Source organism: Hyperolius riggenbachi, chromosome 7 (genome assembly GCF_040937935.1).
Source record: "Hyperolius riggenbachi isolate aHypRig1 chromosome 7, aHypRig1.pri, whole genome shotgun sequence".
NCBI classification, from domain to species: Eukaryota; Metazoa; Chordata; class Amphibia; order Anura; family Hyperoliidae; genus Hyperolius; species Hyperolius riggenbachi.
In genome coordinates this window covers 35,672,224-35,698,371 of record NC_090652.1, presented here as the reverse complement: position 1 = coordinate 35,698,371, position 26,148 = coordinate 35,672,224, and the positions used below count along the sequence as shown (strand labels likewise).

Sequence of the window (26,148 nt, the reverse complement as noted above, 5' to 3'; positions counted from 1 at the left end):
ATGCCCAAGGTGAGATAATTTATTTAAAAAAAACTAGGTGCATCCTGCCCAAGGCTTCTAAAGAACCCCACCATCACCATGTTTGTTCTGATCCAGCAGGATTAAACAATGGCCGTATCAGTAGGTGATTTTAATAAGGAAGGCTCATACCTAAAGAAAACCTGAACTGAAAATTAAAAGTCAAAATAAACATACACAGGTCATACTGACCTCTCATGCAGTCTACTCATGAATCTCTTTCTTCTCCTGCAAGATGTCCACTGCGATCATTGGAATTCCTCGTCCTCCATTTTCAAAATGGCCATTACCCCATAACAGCTTCCTAGTCAGCACACTGTTTAACTGTAATATTGCCTACTTGAGCCATAGGGAAACATGGACATTATCTTTCTCATCAGTTGTCCTTTTAGTTATAACTGACAGCAACTGATATATAACTGATAGCAACTGATATATTTCAGTTCCGACAAAATCTAGTCAGAACTGGAAGGAATCATTGTTAGAAGTAAATGGTGAGTTTCTGAGTGGAACTGACGGCGAGGTAAATATGTAATATTCATTTGCAGCTACGTCTTGTGTTTATTTTAAATGATTTTACTCGGTTCAGGTTCCCTTTAAAAAAATACCAACGTGACATGATATACATTTCGTTGAAGCATTTTACTTGCTTTAAAATACACAAAAGTATGGTCATTTGGGATCATGTGTGTTATTTGAAAGCAACATAATATAAGCAGTAAGCTCCTTCTAAAATGTAAAAGTGACAATTACTCATAGATTTATGGTTTTCCTTTGTAATTCACCATGACTTAGACCCTCATTCTTTGTGTGTTTCCCCATGATGGTGTGTAGGTAACATTTACATCTTAGAGAAGCACAGTTAGGAGACCTTGTTGTCTAACCGTGTCCTCATTCAGAAACACAACATCTAGCCTTCCATGTGGCCAGTTATGATATACTAACAGCTGTCCAAACAGCTATCATCTTACCTTGGGGTTGTGGTCCTGGCTTTCTATTACAAGTTTCCATTTTATTGTCAGCTTCATTGGACTTTGGGAGTCTTGGAATGCGGTAATTGTCTGGTAGTTTTTTAACTGTCTGTTTCGATTGGTTAGGCTTCAGCATTATGTCATATTTTTTCTCCACATTCTTGTTTTTCTTTCCACATATTTGGTCTTCAGGTACTTTAGTGACCATATCTTGGAAATCAAAGGAAGAAACATGGAACTGTTTAGCACACCTTTGCTAGGACATCATCTATTTGGTCTTATACTATAAAATTATGTCTGCTTCTTCTCTCAAAGCAAAGCAGGAGAAAATAAATACCATAGTTTGACCATCTCTGTTAGCTCTGACTGTGCTGGTAGACAGTAAGATGAAGAAAGTGAAGGGTCCCTCACGCTCAGGGCTGGATTTGTACTCTTTACCGCCCAAGGCCACTGCCACCAGCCACCCCCCTTTAGTATAGGTAGCGAGATGACCCCTCTCCCTTCCCTACAGTATAGGTAGCCAGATGACCCCTCCTCCAGTATAGGTAGCCAGATGATCCCTCCTCCCTTTCCCTAGAGTATAGGTAGCAAGATGAGCGTACATCAAAAAAGGGCGTCGGGAAAAAAGGGCGCGTGGTGTAAACGATAAACAGTATTATCGTTTATTGAAATATTGTGTAGAATTTCGTTTAGAAATAGTGTTTTAAGAATTTATAAATCACTAAATAATGTGTATGAGATCGGCAATTCTTAAAACGTTAATCTTCCATATTTGTAAACTGAAACTTGTATTTACGTTTGTTAAAACCCTCCCTGTACCTATCCCTAACCCCTAGACCCACTGTTGGTGCCTAAACCTAAGACCCCCTGTTGGTGCCTAAACCTAAGACCCCCCAGTTGGTGCCTAAACCTAAGACCCGCCTGTTGGTGCCTAAACCTAAGACCCCCCTGTTGGTGCTTAAACCTAAGACCCCCAGTTGGTGCCTAAACCTAAGACCCCCCTGTTGGTGCCTAAACCTAAGACCCCCCTGTTGGTGCCTAAACCTAAGACCCCCCTGTTGGTGCCTAAACCTAAGACCCCCTATGGATAATAATGTTTTACAGACATTAATAAAGAAAAATGTAAATAAAAAAATGTAATAAATTTTTTTGGGCGAATAATAATGTTTTAGAAATGTTTTAGAAATAGTGATTTAGTATCTTTATAAACGTTATTCGTCACGGGCTCATTTTGTAAAGTTAAATCATCACAAACATAGTTATAAATCCTTAAAAATCTCCGGGCGCCGTTTGTTAAAACGTTAATAATCTCTGGCGCCTTTTTTTCCCTGTTCGGCGCCCGGTAAACGATATTTATAATAGGAGTGAATGGGGCGCCCTTTTTGTCCACTTGTCTCATGCGCCCAAATCTCCTGCTTCCGCAAGATGACCCCTTCCCCTTCCCTCCAGTATAGGTAGCCAGATGACCCCTCCCTTTTTCCTCCAGTATAGGTAACCAGATGGCTCCTCCTCCCTTTCCCTCCAGTATAGGTAGCCAGATGACCCCTCCTCCAGTATAGGTAGCCAGATGATCTCTCCTCCCTTTCCCTACAGTATAGGTAGCAAGATGACCCCTCCCCCTTCCCTCCAGTATAGGTAGCCAGATGACCCCTCCCTTTTCCCTCCAGTATAGGTAACCAGATGACTCCTCCTCCCTTTCCCTCTAGTATAGGTAGCCAGATGACCCCTCCTCCCTTTCCCTTCAGTATAGTTAGCCAGATGACTCCCTTATTCCCTCCTTTTCCCACTACCCCTTTCAGTATAGGTAGCCAGCTTGCCTTCAGTGTCACTCATTTCTCCACTCATCTCCAGTGCAGAAGAGGAAGCTCTTCCTTTCTGTCTCCAGTGCTGCACAATTAGATAGCCGCCGGCCACAATGCCAACGTGCATAGAGAGCAAGGTGGCTGCTGCACAGACGGCTGGCAGCAGAGTACCGCGGGTCAGGCGCTCACCTGATCTCCCTGCATTGCAACATTTGCAAGCTTGCAAATGCTGCACCAGTTTAGTCTGCTGCTTTGGTGCCCTTGCTCCTGTGGTGACCTAGGCCATGGCCTAGGTGGCCTTGGCCTAAATCCGGCCCTGTTCATGCTTGAGTACTGACATTTTTACACGCAGACATTGATATGATTGGCAAAATATCCCAATACACAATGTACACTCAATACAGAACATCGATACAGAATTGCAAACGTAACCACTTAATGACATGCTGACTTATAAAAACGTCCTGCTAGAGCCTCTTAATGGCTCCAGGACGTTTTTATAAGTCTGACAGTGCTGCTGCACACTCCTGCATGTGAAAATAGTGCAAAAAAGAAAAACCACCCAAAAAAAAAATACACCTCTATTTCCAAATGATGTATTGTCACCATACTTTGTACTTGGGACATAATTAAAATGTTGTGATAACCAGGACAAATAGGCAGATAAAATGTGTGGGTGTTATGTACAGTAGCAGTGTTCATATTAAAACCATAGGGAAGGAAATTGGAGAAATAGTGTTTCCTTTTCCTTGTATTTCCCTTTAAAATGCATAGAAAAAAAAGTAATTACTGAAAACCAATATCAACCCCAAAAAGCCCAATTGGTGGTGAAAAAAAAAGAAGATATAGATCATTTCATTGTGATTAGTAGTGATTAAATATGCATGTAAAATTTCAATATGCATGCCATCCATATAAAATGTTCATATATAGAATAATGTTTACATGTAGTTCATGCATCCTTCACCATGTAAAGTTGGAGCAAAAGCCTGATGTATGTTTCGTGGCTCACTGGGGGACTTCATCAGAGATCATTATTCACAGTTACAATTCAGTTGAAAATTGATGTTTGCAATCTAATTCAACAGTTCTTCTTATTCCATGTTTCTCAGCATGTCTGTCCCAAATCAAATACATGGATGGCCACAATAATAATACTTATCAAGGGTGCCAAAAAGAACAGCACTGATGAAAGGGCCCATTGCTAGCACAAAAAAAGGCCACCATATCCTGGGCATCAGCATCATCCACACACTTCTGATGCTGTTTTTGGACCAATGTTAAATTACAAGAAGATGCATGACTTAAAGAGACACTGAAGCGAAAAAAAAAATATGATATAGTGAATTGGTTGTGTACTATGAATAATTACTAGAAGATTAGCAGCAAAGAAAATATTCTCATACTTTTATTTTCAGGTATATAGTGTTTTTTCTAACATTGCATCATTCTATAATATGTGCAGATTACACAACACTCAGCATTCAAAATGAGTCTTTCAGAGCAGTCTGTGAAGTAATGAACTCTCCTCTAGCAGAGAAAAAGTAAACAGTTCACTTACAGTTGAGATAATAAAAGTCAGATAACAGCCCTCTCCATGACTAAGACTTAGTCGGAGAGTTAATGGCTTGTTTGCATAGAGATAACAACTGGAGTTTCTTAACTGTTCCTGTACTGGAAACAATTAGACTGATGTATCTGATCTTAATGTTTTATTTCTTAGCTGTACTACACATACAAATCATAATATCATAATTTTTTTTTCGCTTCAGTGTCTCTTTAAGACTTTAGTAAACATTATGATAACTGGGACGCACACTGTACATTTTGACATGTTAAGCTTACCTTGCATACATTGTCCTTCTTTTATTTTATGATCTCTTATCTTATTTGCAGTTTTATGGAATTGATCAGGCCTTTGAGTGTCACATGACTCTGGCTCTACTGGCGTTTTCTCCTCTGATTGGTTAGAGATTAGTCTTCTTTTATCACGCCTCCCCTCATTCATTGTCCCTTCATCCATCTCAGCTTCTTCACTCTCAGCTACCATGTCATGGGACATACGCAAATATAGACCAAATCATGTCAACGCACGGACCATTAGCAATAGCATTGAATTAGCGTTAGATAGCTAATAAAATCCACGATACACAATAAAAGAATAACTAAAGGGACATGAATTATTTACTTTCAATGATACATTTACTAATATGCTACTATAAGGGATATTTCACAAGAACACTAGATATAGCCGAAAAACACATCGTTTATATGTATGCATAATGTATACTACCCCCCCCTTGTCTCCCCCCCCCCCCCAATCCTTTAGATTGTACGCTAGCAAGGGTGGGGTTCTCTTGCCCTTTTGCACCTAGGAATTTGTTATTTAGTATTTTTGTTAGGATCTCCTCTGCAGCATGTATTGCTGGCTGCAGTGGTACTGCAGCCAAGCAATTCCTGAAGTCTTTTCATGCAAATGGCCTAGTTTTGTCTGCCTTTCTCTGCTGTCAGCCTGTGATTGATTACCATTCACCTGTGTGGGAATTTGCATGTCCACTCCCTCTGGATGACCTCAGCATAAAGAGTTGCTTCCTGCTGTGTTCCTTGTCCGACATAGTTTCAGTCTTAGCTTGTCTGGCTGCTGCTACTGGACCCCTGTCCCTGATTCCGTGTTACCGTGTGGATCGCACTAGCTCTTGCGGTAGAGCAGTGGATCCTTCCAGTCCTGTTTTGCGAAGGAAGCCATCGCTGCGGTTGCGATTGGCTACTTCGTTCCTGTCTTGCCTGTCTTGCCGTGCGGATCGCACTCGCTCTTGCGGAAGAGTAGTGGATCCTATCTGACCTGCTCCTGTTATCTGTTTGTCTGTCTGTCTGCAGCAAACGCTTGCTGTTGCCTGAGGTAAGGCAACCGTTTAGCAAGCGTTCCTGTTATCTGTTTGTTTGTATTTTCCGTGTTCATCTGTTAGTCAGCTGGTACGCTTGTCATTGTTGCGCTTAACATGCGGTGACCGTACGTCCAACGCGCTTGTCACTATTGCGCTTAACGTGTGGTGACCGCGTTTGGTTAGCGTTTGTTATTTTGCTAATACTTGCGTTAAATATTGGTTCATTGCCAATATTTATGCATACTAGCATGTTTGTTATTTTCCTTGCTGGTCTCTCGCTCTGCCTGGTCTTGCCTTTGCCTCTTTTCTGTCTGTCCTTTTAGTCTGTCCTGTTATGAATGCTTACTGTCACTGAGAGTGACTACAATTAGTGTTGGGCGAACAGTGTTCGCCACTGTTCGGGTTCTGCAGAACATCACCCTGTTCGGGTGATGTTCGAGTTCGGCCGAACACCTGACGGTGCTCGGCCAAACCGTTCGGCCACATGGCCGAACTAAGAGCGCATGGCCGAACGTTCCCCGAACGTTCGGCTAGCGCTGTGATTGGCCGAACGGGTCACGTGGTTCGGGCCCGAACGCGCTCTGATTGGCCGAACGGTCACGTGGTTCGGGTAAATAAATACCCGAACCACGTCATATCTCCTCCATTTGTCTGTGGGTTTAGCTTTGGGTAGGCAGGCAGGGTAGTTCGCTCTCCAGCCACGCTAGCCAGGGTCCCCCCCAGTCATTGTGTGTCGCTGCTGGGAACAGTAGTACACCGCTCGCTCAGCCACACTATATATAGCATTGTTTACTGCCACTGTGTACCTCGCTCAGCCACGCTATATATATATGTGTTTTCTGACACTCTGTGTACACGGCTTAGCCTGACTAATATAGCATTGTGTGTACTGCCACTGTGCACCTCGCTCAGCCACGCTATATATAGCATTGTGTTTTCTGACACTCTGTGTACACGGCTTAGCCTGACTAATATAGCATTGTGTGTACTGCCACTGTGCACCTCGCTCAGCCACGCTATATATATAGCATTGTGTTTTCTGACACTCTGTGTACACGGCTTAGCCTGGCTATATAGCATTGTGTGTACTGCCACTGTGCACCTCGCTCAGCCACGCTATATATAGCATTGTGTTTTCTGACACTCTGTGTACACGGCTTAGCCTGACTATATAGCATTGTGTGTACTGCCACTGTGTACCTCGCTCAGCCACGCTATATATAGCATTGTGTTTACTGCCACTCTGTGTACACGGCTCAGCCAGACTATATAGCATTGTGTGTACTGCCACTCTGTGTACACCGCTCAGCCAGACTATATAGCATTGTGTGTACTGCCACTCTGTGTACACGGCTCAGCCAGACTATATAGCATTGTGTGTACTGCCACTCTGTGTACACCGCTCAGCCAGACTATATAGCATTGCGTACTCTGCCAGTCAGTGTGTATATTGCTGGGATCAGTAATACTCCACTCACCGCCAACCACTATATGAGCTCACCATGAGTTCCTCAGAGACCTCCGCTGTGAGCAGCACTCCCAACAACAGCAACAGCAACAGCCAACGCCCCACGCAAGCTATAACATCCACTACAGCAGCCAGTGGTCAGCAGCAGCCTTCTCCGGAGGAGAATGTTGTGTCCATCGGTCCGTCGCCAGAACGATTAATGAGGGCTGCCATTGAGGAGATGATGGGGCCTGATGTGGAGGAGGAGGTCGGGCTCAGGCCAGCATCCCAAGTTAATGTTGAGGACGATGAGGGGTCTGTGTCTGGGGATGTTGGGGTGGCAGAGGTGGTGGGTGGGTCAGACTCAGGAGAAGAGTTGTATGATGAGGATGATGATCGGGACCATCTGTATGTGCCTCAGAGTCCGACCCCGGAAAACATGTTGTATCGTGTGTTTAGGTACTAAAATCTGCGTTCCCACTTCCCAGTACTGCCTGCAGTGCCCGGGTCCACGGATCCATATAATTTTTTGGGCAGCACTATCAAACTGTGGTACTATGAGTGAGTTGCCATGGTCCTTCTGTGCTGCCTGTCACACTCACCGTCTGTCTGCAGATGGATTGTTCAACACAGCTACGCCATCTGACATGTAGTCCTGGACCTTGACCATCTTCTCTAGGCGATTGGTGTTGGAGGACGTGGAACTGCCCGATTGCTGTTCTGTGGGCTGCTGCATGGGTGTCAGAAAATGTTCCCACTCCAAGGACACTGCCAATACCATTCCCTTTTGGGCACTAGCAGCAGCTTGTGTTCTTTGCTGCCCTCCTGGTCCTCCTGGGTTTGCTGAAGTCAGTCTGTCGGCGTACAACTGGCTAGAGAAGGAGGAGGATGTCAATCTCCTCTCTAAAGTCTCCATCCTCAAGGGCCTGCTGGAATTGTTCCATTTTTGACCTGTCTGACACTTTCTTCAATCAGTTTTTTAACATTGTGTTTGTATAAACTGGGTATAAACCCAGTAATTGGTGTTGTCCAGATTCCAGAATAATGAATAATAATGAATAGTGAATAATGCGCGGGCCGCGTTCAATGCAGTCTAGCATGAATTGAGCCATGTGTGCCAGAGAGTCCTGCCAGACTCCTCTATCTTCATGTTCTTGTAAGCGTTGTGATTGTTGTGATGCACCATATTCGTCACCAGCATCACTTTCTTCCTCTTCTGCTGTCCTTTCCCGCTAAATTGTGGAAGTCCAACGTGCACCGCTCTGTCCCTCGGCAGTGGGGGCATCCAATTCCTGCTCCAACTCCAGCTGTTCCTCGTCCTGTTCTTTGTCATAGCTGGGACCAGCGTTTCCTGAGGCAGGTTGCCTGATGTTGGTATCATCACGCTGATCGTTTTCTCCTTCAGAATCCCGGACTTGTATCATGCCAGCGGTTTCCATCTTCAACATTGATTTCTTCAGTAAACACAGCAGTGGTATTGTAATGCTGACTGTAGAGTTGTCACTGCTCAGTCACGCAACGTGGATTGCTCAAAATTTTGGAGGACTTGGCAGAGATCCAACATGGTGGCCCAATCAGATCCACAGAAGCTTGGTAGCTACTAGCTGCGCCTCGGCACTGCGCAAAAGCGTGCTAGCATGTGCAGCGTAGAATTCCAGCGCGTAGGCAGGGACATCACCCAGCGAGCGATGGTGCGCTAGATTGAAGCGCTCCTGCATCTCTTGGTGAGTCCTTCAGAAGCGGTACTGGACTTTTAACAATGTTTTTTTTTTTTTCCTTCAACAGAAAATCTGCCACGTTGGAATGAGGAGGACGCCGCCGACCCCGACACCAAGCTGAACCCCGGCGAACTCCAAGCAGAGGATCTTCAGGAACCCTCAAGGCTTTGAGCAAGCTGAGGAGGATCAGCAGTCCCGACGAGACCTCTCCTCATATGCGACTGAGTGCAGTGGAGCTCCCCAGAACAACCTCTCAGTTGTCACTTTGTCACTGGTCACTTTGTCACTTTGTCATTTTGTCACTTTGTCAGTTGTCACTTTGTCACTGGTCACTTTGTCACTTGTCACTTTGTCATTTTGTCACTTGTCACTTTGTCACTTGTCACTTCTCACTTTGTCACTTGTCACTTTGTCATTTTGTCACTTGTCACTTTGTCACTTGTCACTTCTCACTTTGTCACTTGTCACTTTGTCATTTTGTCACTTGTCACTTTGTCACTTGTCACTTCTCACTTTGTCACTTGTCACTTTGTCATTTTGTCACTTGTCACTTGTCACTTTGTCATTTTGTCACTTTGTCATTTTGTCACTTTGTCACTTTGTCACTGGTCACTTTGTCACTTGGTCACTTGTCCAGATGATCTCGGTACACCTCCTGAGATTCAAATTCCTGCACACATTGCTCTGGGATTTGGGTGTGATGAATGATGCATCTAACTGGCTACCGGAGGCAATTAAGGCCTTCAAAACATTGAAAGCATCTTTCTGTTCCGCCCCCATTTTGCGTCATGTTGAGTTGTTGACGTCATGTTCATCCTCGGCCTCGCCTTGCATTTCAGTGCGAGGTGCATTTTCCACAGAAAAAGGTTGTGAATCCGGGCACAACATTTGTGGCTGTTCCATTGACCTTTCACAGGTAGAAGATTGTGGGGGTGGGAATAGCTCCTCCGAATAGCCCATTGTGTCCTGAAAACTACTCATTGCATTGCTTTGCGCACACATTTTTTTGTCCTCATGCAAGGCCTGAGTTGCACCTGAAAGCGTGGCCTTCTCCTCCTGCGCCTCCTCCTGTTCCATCACGTCTGCTGCTGCTGGGTTAGTGTTGACGCCCGGTCCCTGTTTATTGAACCTCTTATCTTTATTACATTTATGACTGCATGGCGGTAAAAAGCATGCTATCCGCACGCTTCTTGTCCTCATGCAAGGCCTGGGTTGTTGTGTCTCAAAAAGCATGGCCTTCTCCTCCTGCGCCTGCTCCTGTTCCATCACGTGTGCTGCTGCTGCTGGGTTACCGTTACCGGTCCCTTTTCCTGGAACCTCTTCTCTGTATTACATTTATGACTGCATGGCGACAAAAAGCATGTTACCTGTGCAAAGAAACATGACATTTTCCACATTTAAAAGACAGTTTTTCCTTTGAAACTTTACAATCAATTTTCTCAAAAACTATAAGCTCTTTTTCAAATATTTTTTTTCCTCTTGTACCCACTCCCAAGGTGCACATACCCTGCAAATTTGGGGTATGTAGCATGTAAGGAAGCTTTACAAAGCACGAAAGTTCGGGTCCCCATTGACTTCCATTATGTTCGAAGTTCGGGTCGAACACCCGAACATCGCGGCCATGTTCGGCCTGTTCGGCCCGAACCCGAACATCTAGATGTTCGCCCAACACTAACTACAATTAGTAAGCATTCATCCTGTCAGCCTAGCCTTTCCTTCACTAGTGCGTTCGCACTACATCTGTGGCTTCATTCAGAGGTGTTTCTCCGCTGTGCTTCACAGCTCCTCCTGCTGGCTGGTCTGTTCCTCCGCAGGTGTATTTGCACCATAACTGGGGTCCTCTGTCTGAGGGAGATCTCCTCAGTGTCAGCGTATACGTTGTACGCTGATCGTGGAGATTATCCCACAATCGTTACAACTTTGCAATTTGTTATACATTTTGTGGCAAACCTGCAATATTATTACGCCATGCCTTGTACAGTTTGATGTTTCTAAAACGTATCATGTTTGCTTTATATACTGTTTCAATGTCAGCTATGGTAATTGATATCTTATATTGGTTCTGCTTTAGAGAGACACATGCTGAGATGTCGCCAGAGATTGGCCCAAATCAGATTTTGTCACTCCAATTAACAAACTTCTTCATGATGCTATGGAGGTAGCTTCCATTTACTGGAGCAACACAACTAGGAGAACTTCCTAGTTGTCTAACCATGTACCCATTTAGAAATATAATGAAAACATCTAGCATATGCTGCACCTTCTATGTCATACTGTAAATTTTGACCCACTAATCAGAAACATCTTCAAGGTAAATCTTTTAACTTCAGAACATCTCCAACTATAATATGGATGTTACATAGAGGAGAACCATCCAAACTCATACACAACACAAGCCAATGGTATTTCATTACTATATAGACCCAACAGCTGTCATCTTACCTTCGATTTGTTGTCCTGGTGTTCGTTGCTGTTTTTTCATTGTCTTTGCATCTTCAAAGTATTTTGATTGTATTGGATTGGAGGATGTGTCTGGTGTTTTTTTAACTTTCTGCACTGATTGGGTAGAGCTCAGCCATATAACATTATTTTTCTCCACATTTTTGTGTTTTTTATCATTCCTGAATGTTTTGACTCCAGTTGCTTTAACAGCCATGTCTTAAAATTTGAACAGAAATATTAAAATGTTTAGCAGAGGAACACTTAAGGTTGCCATACACTGATCAACCTATGGCCAATCAACATTCCGATTAATTTTTTTCTTATTAGAAAACAGTTTGTCCATGGAGAAATAATCGATCAGTGTTCCGTATACTGGAATCAATATCTGATAAATTTGAGCTGTCAATAAATCTTTTTGTAAAGTGAGTTATTATGCCAACCCTGCTCTCCCCTCCACCAAGCTGATGAGGAGCATGTTCATAAACACTGAATCGACTGAAATACAACTAAATACTCTTGATTTGTATACATTTTACATTCAATGTCAATTTTCGATCCTAATCAATCAAGCAATTTTGTATTATCTGGCAGACATTGACTGGTTTGCGTCAACAAAAGCAGCAAAATCTGAAAATATTTATAATCAATTCAACAAACAAATCTATTAGTGGATTGAACACCAAAACTGATCAGTGTATGGCCAACTTTCATTTCAAATTTGCTAGAGCAACTGCACATAATCCCAACACATTCTAGTTTAGACAACATTATGCTAAAGATACATAAGATGTTTGTTACAAGAACACAAGAATGAAAGAAAGAAAGCACACTCTTTTATCTTAAGGTTTCACATATACAATACAATACAATAACACTTGTAAAGCGCTTTTCTCCCATAGGACTCAAAGCGCATAGCTGTGTCTCAGATTAATACAGGGTTTCAGGCTGGGTTGTGTTACAGAGGAGATAGTCAGATGTTCATGAATGCCAGACTGAAAAGGTAGGTTTTCAGTTTAGACTTAAATGTTTCCAGGGATGGGGCTGTCCTGATTGGGTGTGGCAGGGAGTTCCAAAGTGTAGGGGCAGCATGACAAAAGGCTCTGTCTCCAAAGGTTTTCAGGTGGACTCTGGGGTAATAATAATAATAATAATAATAAACCTGATCCATAGCAGGAACTAAAATTATTTAAGACTGTCCACAGGTGCAAAACAACACACAACAAATATTTAGACAAAATGGAAAAGTTATGTGTGAATCTAAGCACATCCCATGATTGAATAGCTTGTAGAAACACCTTCAGCAACAAACCTTGAAGAAATTATTTTCTGAACGACTTGATTTAATCAGTCTCTTGCACTGTTGTGGTGAAGTTTTGACACACTCATCTGTACAACATTCCTTTAATCTATTAAAGTTTGTGTTGCCTTGCCATTGCACAGCTCTTTTAGGGTCCTCCCTCAGCATTTCAGTTGGACTGATGTCTGGACTCTGACTTTGTCATTCTAGTTCCTCTATCCCGCCCCTCCATTCCTCTCTGTGATGAGAAGCAGAGAGGCAAGCTGCAGCATTGTGACCTCTGGGTCGTAGCCATTTTTTTTTTTTTTACAAAACCAAAACTGAAGGAGAACTCAATTCAGAGTCAGCGGTAAGGGATGCTACCTGATCTGGCTAGCCCCCAGATCAGGTTTTATTGAGGGTTTTTGTATTTTTACTCAACTCGGGTTTGCCTTACAGGATCCCAGTTATGGAAAATTGTAAAGTTCAAAATGCCAGCACACACGTATAAGAAGTACATTTCTCCCAAAGTAAAATGCACTATAAATTAATTTACTCCCATGTCACTGTCGTTAACAGTAGGCAGTACAAATCTGACAGACTTTAAACTGGTCCATCTCCATATAAGAGATTCTCAGTGTCTTCTTTATACTTCGCAAAGACACCCCCTAGAAAGTATCTAAAGTTGATGTAAGGTTGCCTCCCTACCTGTTTGCATACTATTTTTGCAGCTAGATTGAGCAATTATCAGTCAGTAAGTGCTTTAAAGAGTAACTGTCAGGCTGCAGAAGCTAATTTAAACCTCTATTCTCCTGTGTTAAACAGTTTAGAAGGAAGTAAAAAAGCCATTAGTGAAGATAAAAATCTCAGTTACCTTTGATGTGTGCTTATCAGTAAGGCTGTTACAGACCCATAAAGACGCAAGCCGCATCCTAAACTGCAAAGCATTCTGGGGCCCTCCCCTCGGCTGCTAATGAGATCCAGCGCGTAGCACTGATAAATCTCCGGGCTGGGTACACTGCAAGAGTCAGCTATTGTTCCTAGCCACATGGCTCATTAATATTCACTGCACACTGTGTTATTCAAGTACGAGCTTATCTGTGATCAGGAAGCAGGCAGGACATGACGACACATTTGACAGAAAAACATGGAGCCTGCCATGAGCTGTCAGGAGCATCTATCTCTGCATATACTATATACAAATTCTGTGAAATCCAAACGTGGACAGTGAAATGCATATGTAATGTAAGTACAGCCAATCTTTAGCTACTGATATATGTGTTTATTTTCTCTGAGACCTTATACCTAACAGCTCCTCTTTAAAAAAAAAAAAAAAGATTTCCCCATGAGGAGATGGAGTAGTCCAAAACCTGTCAGACCTTTCAGATTTCGACTACCTATTGTAAGTGACCACTACATAGGAGAAAAGTAATTGACGGTGCATTTTATTCTGAGAGAAATGTACTACCTATAAGCGTGGTTAACCTCTTTAGATTTTAGGACGTGAATTCCACATCCTAAGTGGCCCACCTTCCAGGATGTGGAATTTATGTACTGCAGTAAAAATGCTGCCGATCACTCCCGCCGCGCATGCGCATGCGCGCTTCCACCATTCCCGCGTGTGCACATCCTCATACACGCTTGTGCATTCATTATTTAACAGTGAGTGATTGCTGCTAATAGCATTCATGAAAACAAGAAAAAGAAGTATTAAAGTGACAGTGTCCGCCTTATATAATAAAGTGCCCACCCCCGGTGCCCCCCTTATATAATAAAGTTTTTCTCCCCCCACCCCCAAGTACAATGTTAACTCCTACCTAACTAATTAACCCCTTGTGTCACTTATACTTAGCCCAGAGGTTAGTGGACACCTGTAATGGCTGCCGCCCCTAGCGATCGGAGGTGATCGCTAGGGTAACAGCTCTGGGACCCTACATATGCATCACTGTGCTGTTGCCTAACAATATATCTGTACAGGACTGGAGTCCCCAAACTTTGCGCCATAGCAATCAGATCCAGTCGCTACAAACACACAAGCTGGCGCTAATGGTACACCCCATTCTCAACTTGTGATGAAATATGGCATGTAGGGTATCATTTGTACCAGGAAAAGACAAGTAACATATTTTGTTTTATAACTGTGGCACTTGTCATGTGAAATTTGGGAAGGCTGAAATATGAAAAAAAAAATGTGTATTTTCTGCACTTACGCCTAATATTTCCCCGTGTAATGCTCATAAAATTAAATAACTCTTGAAAATAAATATTTTCCAAAGAAAGCCTAGATTGTCCTGAAAAAAACTACGTGTATCACTTTGATGGCGTAAGTAATACAAAAGTTATTGCTGTATCAATAGTGACAGCTGAAATGCCAAATTGTCAGGAATCTTAAAGGGGAAAAACCTTGAAATGTGAAGTGGTTAATTTAAAACTTTAACATTTTTCACGATAGTGGTCCTATAATATATCTCACGCTAGATATGCATTTTGGCTTAATCTTCATCAATTAAACAAGGACACTGTGTAATGTATAATTCATCTGAGATTGTATTTACCAAATTTTAAGACTTGAGAAGGAAGTGATTACTTTTTTTTATTACGTCCTGATACACAAAACCTTAGAATTGAAAGGAGGGTGCACTTTCTTTTTCTCATGCCAACATAAGTGGTACAGACCCCCTATAAAACATGACTTCAAATAGTTATTTGGGTTGAAAAAAGACATACGTCCATCGAGTTCAACCAGAAAACAAAGTACAACACCAGCCTGCTCCCTCACATATCCCTGTTGATCCAGAGGAAGGCGAAAAACCCTTACAAGGTATGGTCCAGTTAGCCCCAAAAGGGAAAAAATTCCTTCCCGACTCCAGATGGCAATCAGATAACATCCCTGGATCAACATCATTAGGCATTACCTAGTAATTGTAGCCATGGAGGTCTTTCAATGCAAGGAAAGCATCTAAGCCCCCTTTAAATGCAGATATAGAATTTGCCATAACTACTTCCTTCGCATAATCGTGTATTATACATGGCATCCATAACATAATGACATATCAATATGTATAATGTACTTCATATTTAAAGTAATGTTTACATGCTTAATTCATGCATTGCAGACCAATGTTTTTGCCACAGTTGTCTGCAATGTATGAGTTACAGATAATAATAAATATGAAGCAGATTGTACATTTTGATATTTTCAGTTATTAGTTTACCTTGCTTTTGTTCTTCTCGCTTTCTTTTATGTGCTCTTATTTCATTTGCAGCTTCATGGAGTGGTGAGGACCCTGGAATGTCACATGAGTCTTGCTCTATTAGCATGCTTTGGTCTGATTGGTTAGAGTTCATTCTTTTATCACGCTTCTCTTCATTCATTGTCCCTTCATCCATCTCCTCCTCTTCACTCTCAGATACTTCACCATGTCATGTGATATAAACAGAAATATTCATCAAAAACTGTCAGCAAAGCAACAATTAGCATTTCATTAACAATGCAGTATGGAGCTAATATAATCCATGACATACAGTAAAAGAATGAAAAAAGGGATATCATTATTTCTTTAGCAATTATATTTGTATTGATTTTAATTTACTAATATAACTGCATTAAATATTAAAAATGTGAAGTGGCATTACAGCCTGACATGCTATAACATTTAAAAAAAATCTCATTAATGATGACTACACCAAAGTGAATCATATGTGTGTGACCCCTCTGGTCACATACAGCTAATGTGGAGAGAGCCATTGTGCACAATAGTGTAGTAATCAGTTCAGTCTGTACACACTGCACACTTCCAGATCACCTTTTACTTGGCAAAGAGGGGGTCTGTAACTTCTGCCTCCATGTTTTGGGGGAGCAAAATTTGCCACTTTGCACTGATTCCACTTTATTACATTATATTCTAATTCACTGTGACATTCATGCATGGATGTGTTACATGGCCAAAATGTATTTCCCTTGTTAACGGTTAGAGGGAAGGGTGATTAAGGGTTGTAACATTCACCGAGTGATTGACAGGCATTCCCTCCTGTGTTTACATAGGGCTAGTGATGTTAAAGGGAAGGTCCAAGCAGTAAAAAAACAGACTCCACTTACCTGGGGCTTCCTCCAGCCCCTGGCAGTCATTCGGTGCCCTCGCCGCAGCTCCTCTCACTCCTGGTGTCCTGCACTGAAGAAGCCGACCTTGCCAGTTCGGCATCCAGGTCGGCTTCATGTGCGCTCTACGGCGCAGGTCACAAGGTATACGTGACGTCATCGGGTCTCTACTGTGCAGGCACCTGCGCAGTAGAGACCCAATGATGATGCATACACCACGTGACCCCCTGCCATGGAGCGCACAAGAAGCCGACCCGGAAGCCGACCTGGATAGGTCGGCTTCTTCAGCGCAGGACACCGGGAGTGAGAGGAGCTGAGGCGAGGGCACAGAACGACTGCCAGGGGCTGGAGGAAGCCCCAGGTAAGTGGAGTTTGGGTTTTTTTTAGGGCTCGTTTCCACTATCGCGAATCTGCATGCGTCCAACGCATGCAGATCCGCACATGTAATACAAGTGGATGGGCCTGTTTCCACTGTAGCGTTGTTGAGGTGCGTTTTTTTCAGCGTGAAAAAAACGCACAAAAGAGCCAACGATTTCGCCTGCGTCGGGAATCCGTGCGAATCGCCGCTAATGTATTTAATAGTAAAAACGCATGCGTTTGTTACATGCGTTTTTACCCGCGATTTCGCGTGCGATTTCGCACCTTTTTCAATTTTATTTAGCCCTGGCAGTGTCATGGTTAATTTCGCATGGCACCCTGCCATGCGAAATCGCAGGCGAAATCGCGGGTAAAAACGCATGTGGAAACGCATCCGCATGCGTTTTTACAAGCGTCGGAATGCGGCCGAAATCGCGTCGCAACAGTGGAAACAAGCCCTCACAGCTTGGATGTTTCCTTTAAGTAGATGTTTGAGGCATTAGTAGTGAAATAATCATTCACTGAGTTGTCTCTTAACTTTTTTTGTACACAACTTCAATAAATGTTGTTTTATAGAATTGTGACTGTGGGAACAAAAATCTCAAAGTTTTCTCCACTGATAAATGTAATTTTGCCTTCTTAAACAGTAGACCAATTCTCCCTAGCAGCAGGGAGAATGTTTATTGGGCTGCCACGAACCAATGAGAATCCTCCCTGTTGCTGTGGATCCCCATTGGTTTTATGAGCAATTTTCACCTGTTAGCGTTCCTCCTATTCATTCACCAATAACTTTATAGCTACTTCTCACAATGAAATGATATCTTGTTTTTTTCCCACCACATGGGCTTTCTTTGATTGGTACATTTTGCTAAGAATTATTTTATTCTAAATGCATTTTAATGGGAATAATAAGAAAACATGGAAACAATACATTCTCAGTTTTCGGACCAATGTAGTTTTAAAATAATATGTTCTACTGTGGATTAAACCTACACATTTTATTTGCTTATTTGTCTAGGTTATTACAATGTTTAAAATATGTCCCTAGTACAATGTAGGGTGCCAATATTTTATTTGGAAATAAAGGTGCATTTTTTTTAAGTTTTGCGTCCATCACTAATTAAAAGCACATATTTTCAAAAATAATAGTAATATACCCTCAGAACATACGTATTTAAAAAAAAGTTCAGTGCCTAAGGTAACTATTTATGTATTTTTTTTATTGTCATTTTTTTATATGCAAATTTTTTTGGGTAACTATGGGAGAGTGGAGGAGGGAAGGGGTTAATTTTTATGGTATATATGTTATTTTTATTAAATAACACATATGTATGTGTAATTTTACTGCAGGCCAAAAGATGTGCTCACGCATTTTCTTCCTGCCATGTACTAATAGCATACAAACAGGAAGTAATGCATGTAAATGTAATTTCGTTTTGTTACATGGACCGCAGGCATCTTATTGATGCCGGCAATCATTGACAGGGACACTTAGATCAGTGAATGGGATCTGTAATCCCATTCACTGATCTCCGGGATAACAGGCAGCAACAAGAACACGTGCGTGCGCTGGATTGAGCGGGAGTCCGTTAAACCCTAGCATCTTAAAGGAAGCCTAAATTTAATTTAAAAAACCTTCCCTATTTACTTACCTGAGGCTTCTTTCAGCCCCTTGAAGTCTTCCTGGTCCCTTGCTGTAATCCTGCACTCCGACATTCCTCCAGTGTCTCCCTACAACACTGGATGTGCAGCCCCGAGCTGTGTGCCTATTTTAACACATCTCTGTGGCCAGGGGTGCCTGCGCAGTAAGCAAAAATTGTTACCACCCAGGCGCAGAACGCTTCCGGTAGCTGGAGCACGATAGAAGATGCAGAGGAGGAATGGCTGAGTGTGCAAATCATGGCAAGGACACAAGAGGACTTTGGTGGGCTGGAAGAAGCTCCAGGTAAGTAAATGGGCAATTTGTTTTTTCCATTGATGTTCGCTTTAACTGATCCTCCCTCTATTCTGTCCCCTATTATTAACACTCCTAAATGATGCATATCTCTAAATAATACTCACCTTTCACTGTGTTCACCCCCATCACTGGATCCAAGCACTGGGGACACAAAACTTTTGGATGTTGACACTGGCTTTGTCATTGGCGTGCACCAGCACACAAATTAAGCATCTTACTGAAGTACCATGGATTTGACAAAGTTATAGCTGTTAAACCCACAGAGAGACAGTACTGTGATTATTTTATAGCTGAACATCTTAATCAACATACCCAAATATATCACATCACAATGACTTTGTGATATCCCAGTTATACCTCTTAATAGTAAACTGAGGTCAACCTAAATACAAAATGAAGTAAGATGGAGGTAAAGCTAATCAAATAATGGCAAACTGAAGTCAAAGGTACCAGTATGGTAGCCCTTACACTTGAAAATAAATTTTGGTTCCCGCTCGGCTCATACACTGCACCGGATTTGGGTGTCCCATTGACAGTAACGCTCACTGTGTAATTTGGGCACCGGCAATAGCCGCAGCTGGAATAAAAAAAACATTGTAGTACACTGCAGAAGCACACACCACTCGGCACTCAGTATTAAATCTTGAGGAGGAACAGAAAAAAGCAGCCTGCATAAGTCTCTTCTAAAGGCACAATCTTCACCTCAAAGCACTCCTATGAAGCAGCATATGAACAAAAGACGTGCAACCGGTGCATATAACTGGAAAGAAGTCAGGATGCATACAGTACATCAAAACAAGCCGGGCAGCTGTCACCTTGATTTGCTTTTATTTCATCTTCATGCCAAACATGATACATGCATATTTATAGTTCTTGGTTGTATCAAACCTGTTCCGGGTGTCTGTGCCGAGGTGCGCCAGGGTTCGGGTGACCAGGGTGGGGGGACTGCACTACGCCGTTTCGCGCCTGACTGGCGCTTGTTCACGTGCTCGTGTCCTGTTAACCTAACAGGACACGAGCACGTGAACAAGCGCCAGTCAGGCACGAAACGGCGTAGTGCGAACCCTGGCACACCTCGGCACAGACACCCGGAACAGGTTTGATACAACCAAGAACTATGAATATGCATGTATCATGTTTGGCATGAAGATGAAATAAAAGAAAATCAAGGTGACAGCTGCCCGGCTTGTTTTGATGTACTGTATTAAAAAAACATTGTATTTAGGGTGGCGTCAATAGCAAGACCCCGAATGACATGGTTGAAATCATAAATAGGTAATCAGTAAGAGAACATATTTAAATTATTAGGAAATTGCCTAGAGCAGGGAGCACAGTCTTTCAGCTTCTCCCTGGGCCCAAATGAGCACATGCTCCTTTCCAGACATACGCCGTAAACTTGCCACCAAAATGTAAATTTGGTTAGGTTGGCTCATTCGAATTCCAAGGAATTTAAATTTCTGCATTTCCAGTCAGAAATAGGCATTTCCATTAGGAATTTGGTCGGAAAATGGAAATTGGAAATTTTAACCCAATCGCAGAACTAGGAAGCATTGGACCAATCAGAGAATGCAGAATTTTCCCAGAAAATCGGACTGCTGTGGTAATTTTAGACCAATCACAAGTCTTGGATACTACCGACTATTACTGAGTCTGGCGATTGGCCTAAAATTTCCATGGTATTCTCAGGGCCGGATTTTGACTTCCCAGTGCCCTAGGCCCGGTACCACCAAGCGCCCCCCCCCCCCCCCACACACACACACACACACTCAGGGTGCATACACACATCAGACCATAGTCTTTGGAAAATGAAAGATCACAGACCAATTTTACCCCCTTCCATGTAGTATGAGAGCCATACCTACACAGTCTATTCTATTGAGCTGAACTCCCCATCAGATAGAACTCTTTGCAAGATGCTGCACACAAAGATGCTGTACACATTCAAAAGATCAGTATCTGCAAAAGATCTGTTCCTGCAAAAGATCCGTTCCTGCAAATGCATTCATAGTCTATGATATCTGCAGATCCTCATATATACCTTGTTTAACAAAGATTCATCTGCAGATCAGATCCACCAGGATGGATTTTCAGATCTGCAAATGATTGTCTGATCTGCAGATGAATGTCTGTTAAACAAGGTGTGTATGAGGATCTGTAGATATCATAGACTATGAATGCATTTTGCAGGAACGGATCTTTTGCAGGAACAGATCTTTTGCAGATATCGATCTTTTGAATGTGTACAGCATCTTTGTGTTCAGCATCTTGCAAAGATTTCTATCTGATGGGGAGATCAGCTCCATAGAATAGACTGTGTAGGTATGGCTCTCATACTACATGGAAGGGGGTAAAATTGGTCTGTGATCTTTCATTTTTCAAAGACTATGGTCTGATGTGTGTATGAGCCTTAAAGAGGATCTGTAACATCAAAAGATCCCCTGGGGGGTACTCACCTCGGGTCAGGGAAGCCTCCGGATCGTAATGAGGCTTCCCACGCCGTCCTCTGTCCCACGGGGTCTCGCTGCAGCCCTCCGTACAAGATGACGTCATTATTTACCTTCCCGGCTCCTGCGCAGGCGCTCTGACGGCTGTCGGCTCCGAACTACACGGAAATACCCGATCGCCGTCGGGTCTGCTCTACTGCGCAGGCGCAAGTTTTCGGCGCCTGCGCAGTAGAGCGGACCTGACTGAGATCGGGTATTTCCGTGTAGTTCGGAGCGGAAAGCAGCCACAGCTCCCCCGCTGGAGCCAGCAAAGGTAAATATTGATTTTACAGTCGGGTCTGTCGCCGGCTGTTTGGAGGGCTGCAGCGAGACCCCCGTGGGACAGAGGACGGCGTGGGAAGCCTCATTAAGATCCGGAGGCTTCCCCCACCCGAGGTGAGTACCCCCCAGGGGATGTTTTTGAGGTTACAGAGTCTCTTTAAGGATCACTTGTTTGCAGGAGGAAATGCCTGTTTTAGTGACTCGTGAATACCTATTAATGTTTTCTCTCTGAAAAATGATGAATTATTGTTTTTCCTGTCAGAGCAGTGAGTCCCCAATGCCTGGTACGCACCAGATAGATGGGTTGATTCGATTTTCCGATCACTTATACAAAGTCGATTAGAAAAATGATCAGAAATCAGATTAGACCTGTCAGAAATAATCAATTCGAACCCATCTATCTGATGGCAAATTGCATGGTGTGTACCAGGCATGAAGTAGCAGAGCAGTTCATCTCCCTCTCTGCTCTTCTGTAATCACAGATCTGTTGCATTTATTTTATAGTATTTATTGTACTGATTCTTTCACAGTTTTTTTTTTTACTGTTTGCCAACACGGTACAAACATATATTTTTTTTAATTTTTAGTGTATGTTATTACTTTTGGTATACAAAACAGAATGTAACAATACAAAAGTATACAACAGTACATTTGCAATTATAATTATAGAGAAGTTGTCTATCTCATACTAGACTACTGCTGCCTTTAAAATGAGCCAGCAAGGGGTTAAGATTTAGCTTAGAAGGGGCTGTCATAAATCTCTCTAAGGAAAAAAAAAAACTTATCTTTCTGTTTAAGATTTACAATCCAGGGGGAGAGAGGAGAAGGAATGGCTCAAGTCATTAACAGAGTCTGACCAGCAATACATTGTTTAGCCCAGCTTGAGTTGTAAAGTGGAAATAATTCTGTTAAAATGTTTACTTTTACTGGATCAGAAATTGTCTACATTGTGATCCATGTTTCTCTCACCCCTGGCAATAAACTGAAGCTTGTATGTCCAGGAGATAGCACTGTCTCATCGCACACCACGAAGTAAGGAAAATACACGGAGCTCTGGAATTCTGACTGTGTGTGCAGCAAAGCCGGGGCGGGTTCGGAGCAGGAGAAATGATATATTTTGACATGCAGCCTCTTATCTCTCTCAGGTCCTGCCGCCCTTTTATCCTTCTGATTTTTTTCCGCCCTAGGCCGTGGCCTTTGTGACCTTTGCAGAAATCCGGCCCTGGGTATTCTGATTACCGCTGTAACATTCTGTAGTCTCTGATTGGTCCAATACTTCTGAGTCATTTTGGAAGTATTTGGCCAAGTATTTGACAAATTGGAGAATGCAAAAAATGACAAAAAGACTCTTCAGAAAATCAGAAGATAGGAAAGCAGAAAATCAGAAATCTGAAGAATTGGTAGTCGGCATTAGTAAGAATTGGAATTTCCGCAGAATCGGAAATCAGCATTTTTGGCCATCCCTATGGTTAGGTTCAGGCACAGTCTAATAACCCTCAGAGCATTCTGTGAACCCTTAGTTTACAGACCTAGGCTCCATCGGGCAGTTCTGTTTCATATATACGGAAGGGAAAGTAGAGATGCAAATACAAACCAATGCCATCATTTATCAATCAAGAAACAGCAGTAATTCATTGCAATGTTCTAACCTTCCAGATCCGATCCATCTTCACTGGACTCAGTGCCAGGTGTTTGTGGGCAAACTGGTGAAAGGGGTGAAGAAGGCACTTGGCTTTGTGGTGAATCATCTTCTAGCACAGGAAAAAGAAAAACAAGCAGAGATTAACATATTTTCTATTGGTATATAATACAATATACAATACAATAACATTTCTATAGCGCTTTTCTCCCATAGGACTCAAAGCGCTTAGGCTCTCTCAGATTCAGTAATTGGTAGTAGGATGAAGTATTCACACAACAAAAGTTATAATTCTGCAAATGCCAAACTGAACAGGTAAGTTTTCAGTCTGGATTTAAACACGTCCAGGGATGGAGCTGTCCTGATCTGTTGAGGTAAGGAGTTCCAAAACGTAGGGGCAGCATGACAGAAGGCTCTGGGACCAAAAGTTTCCAAGTGGACTCTGGGTATGACTAGATTATTAGAACCTGTGGTATACTATTTAGAGGTCTGGAAAGAAGGTATATTTCTCAAAAATGTTGGCAAAGTACAAATAGCCATATTTGTTCGCTACTTAACCTCCCTGGCGTTATGATTATTTCTGGATTTTAGTGTCTGAAAGCAGTGCAATTTTTTCTGACGCTTTTAGACCCTAAAAATCATTCCGCTAGATAGATCGGCTGCAGCCCTGCACATTACACACCTCCCATGGATCCAGCTCGGGGTTACCACTCTGAGCTTCAGATTTCTGACTTGGGATTACCGCTAAGGAGGTTAAAGGGAACCTAAACTGAACATAAAAAAGAGCACCTATCATTGTTTGATACAATCCCCTGCAGGTATCCGATCTGACACAATGACAACAGAGAATTATCAGTGAACGCCCGCGGTGACGTGTGGCAACCGGAAGTCATGTAAGTCAAGGGCACGGTAGATATTTTAAACTGTTTTTCGTTTGTGTCGCACATACGTAGAAGCATATGTTAATACACTTCCCTGCAATTCTTAATTCAGCCACAGGAAGTGAGCGCTAGAGAGCCTCACTTATAGTTTGGCTTGCAGCCAATTACTCATTTCCGGTCAGGGCCGGCGCTACCATAGAGGCAAAGGAGGCAGCTGCCCCAGGGCCCCAGAGCTTGTAGGGGCCCCCAGTGGCTACAAGAGGAAAAAACATTTTCAAATCGACCTTACAGTTTTTGAGAAAATCGATTTTAAAGTTTCAAAGGAAAAAAATACACATTTAAAAACCAGCCGACTTCAATGGTTAATAGCAAATCCACCTTAAATTCTAGAAACCCTAAATTTGCAGGATATGTTAAGGAGATCATTGGGAATAAGAGGAAAAAACAATTTTTTAAAAAGACCTTATAGTTTTTGAGAAAAAGTTTCAAAGGAAAAAAGTATACTTTCAAATGCGGTAAATGTCACTTTTAGAATCTAACGGTAGTGTAATTTTACATGCATCAAAAGAAAGAGAAATAAATTTCCTGACGGGGTTTCCAGGGGGTCCATACGCAGCCGCAGCGCTTTGGTCAGGGATCGCTATACAGCCGCAATATGGCTGTATGAAGATCCCTGGCATTTTTTTCCTATTTTCCCAATTTTTTTTTTATGTTTAGAGTGTTGGAATTTTTTTTTTAAATTATGTGGGGTCCCCCCTCCTGAAACTTTTTAACCCCTTGTCCCCCATGCAGGCTGGGGTAGCCAGAATGTGGAATTCCGACCGATTGGGGCTTCAAACCCTGACTATACCAGCTGCAAAAAAGGTCCATTAATGCCAATTTTTGCTCCAGGGTTGGGGGGGCCCCCCAGGTTTATTTTCCCCTGGGGCCCCATTGTTGCTTAAACCGGCCCTGTTTCCGGTTTGTATCCCAGCCAGGGCACTGTCTGCAAGGAGTTTGTATGTTCTCCACGTGTCTGTGTGGGTTTCCTCCGGGCACTCTGGTTTCCTCCCACATCCCAAAAACATACAGAAAAGTTAATTGGTTTCCTCCAAAATTGGCCCTAAACTATGATACATACACTAAACGATACATACATAGACATATGACAATGGTAGGGAGTAGATTGTGAGCTCCTCTGAGGGACAGGTAGTGACAAGACTATATATATATATATATATATATATATATATATATATATATATATATATATATATATACATACACACTGTACAGCGCTGCTTAATATGCGGGCGCTATATAAATACTAAAATAATAATAATAATTGCTGTGGTAATTTCTAAAGCCTATTTTTTCCCTTACAGTGCGATGTGATCATCTGAACGTTCAGCACCTGTAACGTGAAAGTTTCTGGTGTGAAACCGGCCTATGTATGTTCAAGTGTAGAAGCACAGTCCAATAGTCCTCAGAACAATTTGTGAACCATGATATCTATTAACAGGAGTCCTTGACTCATCTGAGGACTCCCGTTAGCACTATCAAGAGGAGAAAAGAAGTGCTGCAAATTTACACAATTGGCGTCTATAGAGACAGACAAACAGCAGCTATTGCGTAATATTTTCTAACCTTCCGAAGCCGATCCTTCTTCACTGTCATCACATGTTAGTGGGTAACATGAGAACGATGAGGAAGCTTCTTGATTCTGAGTTAAAGTGTCCTCTAATGTAGAAAAGGGAAAAATTGAGACTATAATCTACTAGATTTAAGAGAACCTCCAGAGATATAATACATTTGTTAAGCTACAAACACACCAGCAGACAGAGCCAGATGGATTATTGGAAATCTCCACCGACAAAAGATCATTCCCCGATCCATCTGGCTGAACTGAGAA

General features: G+C 42.5%; 1 protein-coding gene across 13 annotated transcripts in view; it reads right to left on the bottom strand.

Annotated features, from left to right (window-relative positions):
- Positions 1–26,148, bottom strand: part of LOC137525476 (peptidyl-prolyl cis-trans isomerase G-like) — a 309,707-nt gene that overhangs the window by 103,818 nt on the left and 179,741 nt on the right. For 11 of the 13 annotated variants that reach the window (XM_068246576.1, XM_068246575.1, XM_068246574.1 and 8 more), the window contains exons 6-11: positions 25,884–25,976; positions 23,387–23,488; positions 15,775–15,972; positions 11,284–11,499; positions 4,637–4,834; positions 990–1,199 (exon numbers count right to left, since the gene is read on the bottom strand). In XM_068246576.1, the coding sequence (XP_068102677.1) occupies positions 990–1,199; positions 4,637–4,834; positions 11,284–11,499; positions 15,775–15,972; positions 23,387–23,488; positions 25,884–25,976 (1,017 nt within the window). The remainder of the gene's footprint in view (positions 1–989; positions 1,200–4,636; positions 4,835–11,283; positions 11,500–15,774; positions 15,973–23,386; positions 23,489–25,883; positions 25,977–26,148) is intronic. The other 2 variants (XM_068246577.1, XM_068246584.1) reach the window with 2 other exon arrangements.